At 57.9% G+C, this 2,949-nt stretch overlaps 1 protein-coding gene across 1 annotated transcript in view; it reads right to left on the bottom strand.

Annotated features, from left to right (window-relative positions):
- Positions 1-2,949, bottom strand: part of TNPO3 (transportin 3) — a 33,543-nt gene that overhangs the window by 8,505 nt on the left and 22,089 nt on the right. The window contains exons 12-13 of the mRNA XM_009883038.1: positions 976-1,115; positions 632-823 (exon numbers count right to left, since the gene is read on the bottom strand). Of these exons, the coding sequence (XP_009881340.1) occupies positions 632-823; positions 976-1,115 (332 nt within the window). The remainder of the gene's footprint in view (positions 1-631; positions 824-975; positions 1,116-2,949) is intronic.

The raw sequence follows: 2,949 nt of genomic DNA, 5'->3' as shown, positions 1-2,949 counted from the left end.
CGCCGCTTCCATCGATACGCGAGTGCAAAACAAAACCAGGAGTTTTGTCTCGGTACAGCCGCAACGAGCATCGCGCAAGCTCCATTTTTTTTAAAGGTTTCGGAAGCTCTCGGATCCATCGGGAATTTCTGCACCTGCCCGAAACCCGCCGCGGTCGACGAGGCAGAGGATGCCCAGCAGCCAAAGCAATGCCGGGCGAGAAGCGAATCCCCCGACGGCAGGCTGGAGTCGAAAAAAACCTACATTCTTGCGCCCCAACTGCCTCTAAAACGACAAATATTCGCCATTTCCCACCCCGCGCAGCCGACCTCCCCGCGCTCGGGTACGGCAGTGACCCGCGGCCGACTTGGCTGTCAGCGTGGCAAATATTTAAGTTCAGCGCCGGCGGGGCCGGAGGGGGGCGGGGGGAGATGGCTGATTAAACGCCGGGAGGATTTCTTTCTACCTCCTGCCCCAAAGGAGCTCTCGAGAAGGTGAAACGCGGACAACGCGGAGCGAGACAAGAGGACAAGAGGAGCGAGACACCCTCCTCTAAGAAAAAAAAGTGAAAATGGGGTCGCGGCATCCGACATCCCCATCCCCCCCGACAAAAAAATAATAAATAAAACGCCGAGAGCTTTTCCGTACGCACCTTTCAGGAGCCCCACAGCAGCCTCCGGAGAGAGCGTGAAGGAGTCGAGGGAGCGGGCTATCTCCAGCAGCCCGTTAAAGTGCTGAGCCATGTGGTCCCGGCATACCGAGCAGATATTGTGGATGGCTTTGGCCGCCGCCGACGCCAACCGCCTGTCGCACAGACCTTTCATCAAATAACCCAGCACGGGATCTGCGGAGGAGAAAAGCCGGGTTGAAGAAAGGAAGAGGGGGAATGTCACGCACCGGGGGGTTGGCCCCGTAGGGTGGGACGGCGCGCGGCGTTATCTCGCCGCGGGGCGGCAGAGAGGAGCCGGGGACGGACGGACGGATGGACGGACTCACCCAGGAATTGGGGGTTTCTGTCCACCACTTCGCTCATCTCTCCCACCAGCTCAATGCTGGTGTAGCGGACGGCGGTGTGCACCGTCTCGGGGAGGCGAACCACCCCCTCCAACACCTCCACCAGGGTCGGGTTGTTCTCCCTGCGGGGAAGAAGCAGCCGGCTCAGCTCCCTCAGGCGCATCCCATCCCCTTTCCCACGGAGCAGATGGGTTTTATTGGACCTGACGGACTCCCGCGTCGCTCAGAACCATCCCGACCAACCCGGCGGCGTGCCGGAGAGCCGAGAGGTGACGGCTTTCGGAGCCGGGACCCACCGCAGCCTCCGGCTTTACCAAACAGAGCGCGAGAAACTAAATACCTCCACTAAAAGCGCTCGTGGCAGGAGAACAAAGCTAATTAATCCTCCCCCGGGAGCGCGGGAAGCCAGAGGAGCCTGTTCCCAGTGTGGGAATTAGGTGAGTCCCCGGTTCCCCGCGCAGCCCACGTCGGCGGCGGAGCTCCGGCTCGCCCGGCATCGCCTTACGGCATGAGCCGAACGCCGAGAACCTCCGTGGGATGCGCTGGTCGAGGGAGGTGACACCCCCGTGCTCCGGCACCGCAAGGCCACGAGATGCCGGCGCTCTGGGAAACAAAGCAGAACTAAAAACTGAAGATAAAAGAAAAAAACCCAGCAAGAGCAGCCTTGACATAGATAAGGGGACTCGGGGAGCGTAGAGCAAAGGTGGTGGTGACTCCTCCAAGCCATCCTGGAAGGAGACGCGGCGTTCCCAACCCGGAGAAGGCCAACCGGGCTGTCCCACCGCATCAGCGCGTCGGAGGAGTCACCGCGCTCTCGCCGCCTTGGATGTTGGTGGTTGCCACCGCTACCATGAACAAGGGTGGAAAGGCGCTTGCAGAAAGTGATTTAACCTTTCCTAAAAGTATCTCGGACAACTCTCCCTGGAGACGGAAGGATCCGGATGCGGAAGGATCCTCAAAATAACCAGCCCAGGCAAAAACCGTTTTGCTTTCGGGAGATAAAATGAAAGGAAATAAACCTTATTTTACCAGGGCCGAACTCAAGTCTGTGCCATTAAAGACTTAATTAGACTAGACCTAAGGGTGGAATGTTTTACGCCGATGGTGGTGAGCCCCTGGCCCGGGTTGCCCAGAGAAGTGGTGGATGCCCCATCCCTGGAAACGCTCCAGGTCAGGTTGGACGGGGCTCTGAGCAACCTGATGTGGTTGAAGACGTCCCTGCCCATGGCGGGGGGGTTGGACTCGATGGCCTTTAACGGTTTCTTCCAACCATCATTCCATCATTCTATGAAAGTCCCCAGGCAGAAGATACCCGAGAAGGTCCAACCGCTTCACGCAGTTCCCGCTCCCTCCTGGATCCCTATTCCCGGCCAGGAAGCGGAGACCTCAGTCCTCGAGCTACAGGACTGCTCCACCAGCGAGGGGTACCGCACCCCACCTCCGCTGAGGACTACCTGAAATAAAAGTGTGGTGGTTTTTAAACGTTTCTGCCTGGGAAAGGACGTTCCTCGGAGTATCCTCGGGATATAGTCAACGTGGATTCACCAAGGGGAAGTCGTGTCGGACTAATCTGATAGCCTTCTATGACGAAGTAACTAGATGGGTGGATGAGGGGAGGGCAGTGGATGTTGTCTACCTTGACTTTGGCAAAGCTTTCGACGCTGTCTCCCACATCATCCTCACAGGAAAGCTTAGGAAGCGTGGGTGAGATGAATGGACAGTGAGGTGGCTTACAGATAGAGCTCAGAGGGTTGTGGTTGGTGGTGCAGAGTCTGGTTGGAGGTTAGTAACAAGTGGTGTCCCTCAGGGGTCAGTACTGGGCCCAGTCTTGTTCAACATATTCATCGATGATCTGGATGAAGGCGTAGAGTGTACCCTCAGCAAGTTTGCTGATGACACAAAACTGGGAGGAGTGGCTGACACGCCAGAAGGCTGTGCCGCCATACAGCGAGACCT

The sequence above is a fragment of the Charadrius vociferus genome, unplaced genomic scaffold (assembly GCF_000708025.1).
Source record: "Charadrius vociferus isolate BGI_N301 unplaced genomic scaffold, ASM70802v2 scaffold32, whole genome shotgun sequence".
Taxonomy (NCBI): domain Eukaryota; kingdom Metazoa; phylum Chordata; class Aves; order Charadriiformes; family Charadriidae; genus Charadrius; species Charadrius vociferus.
The sequence above is the reverse complement of the archived record's forward strand: the minus strand, read 5'-3'. Positions and strand labels throughout refer to the sequence as shown.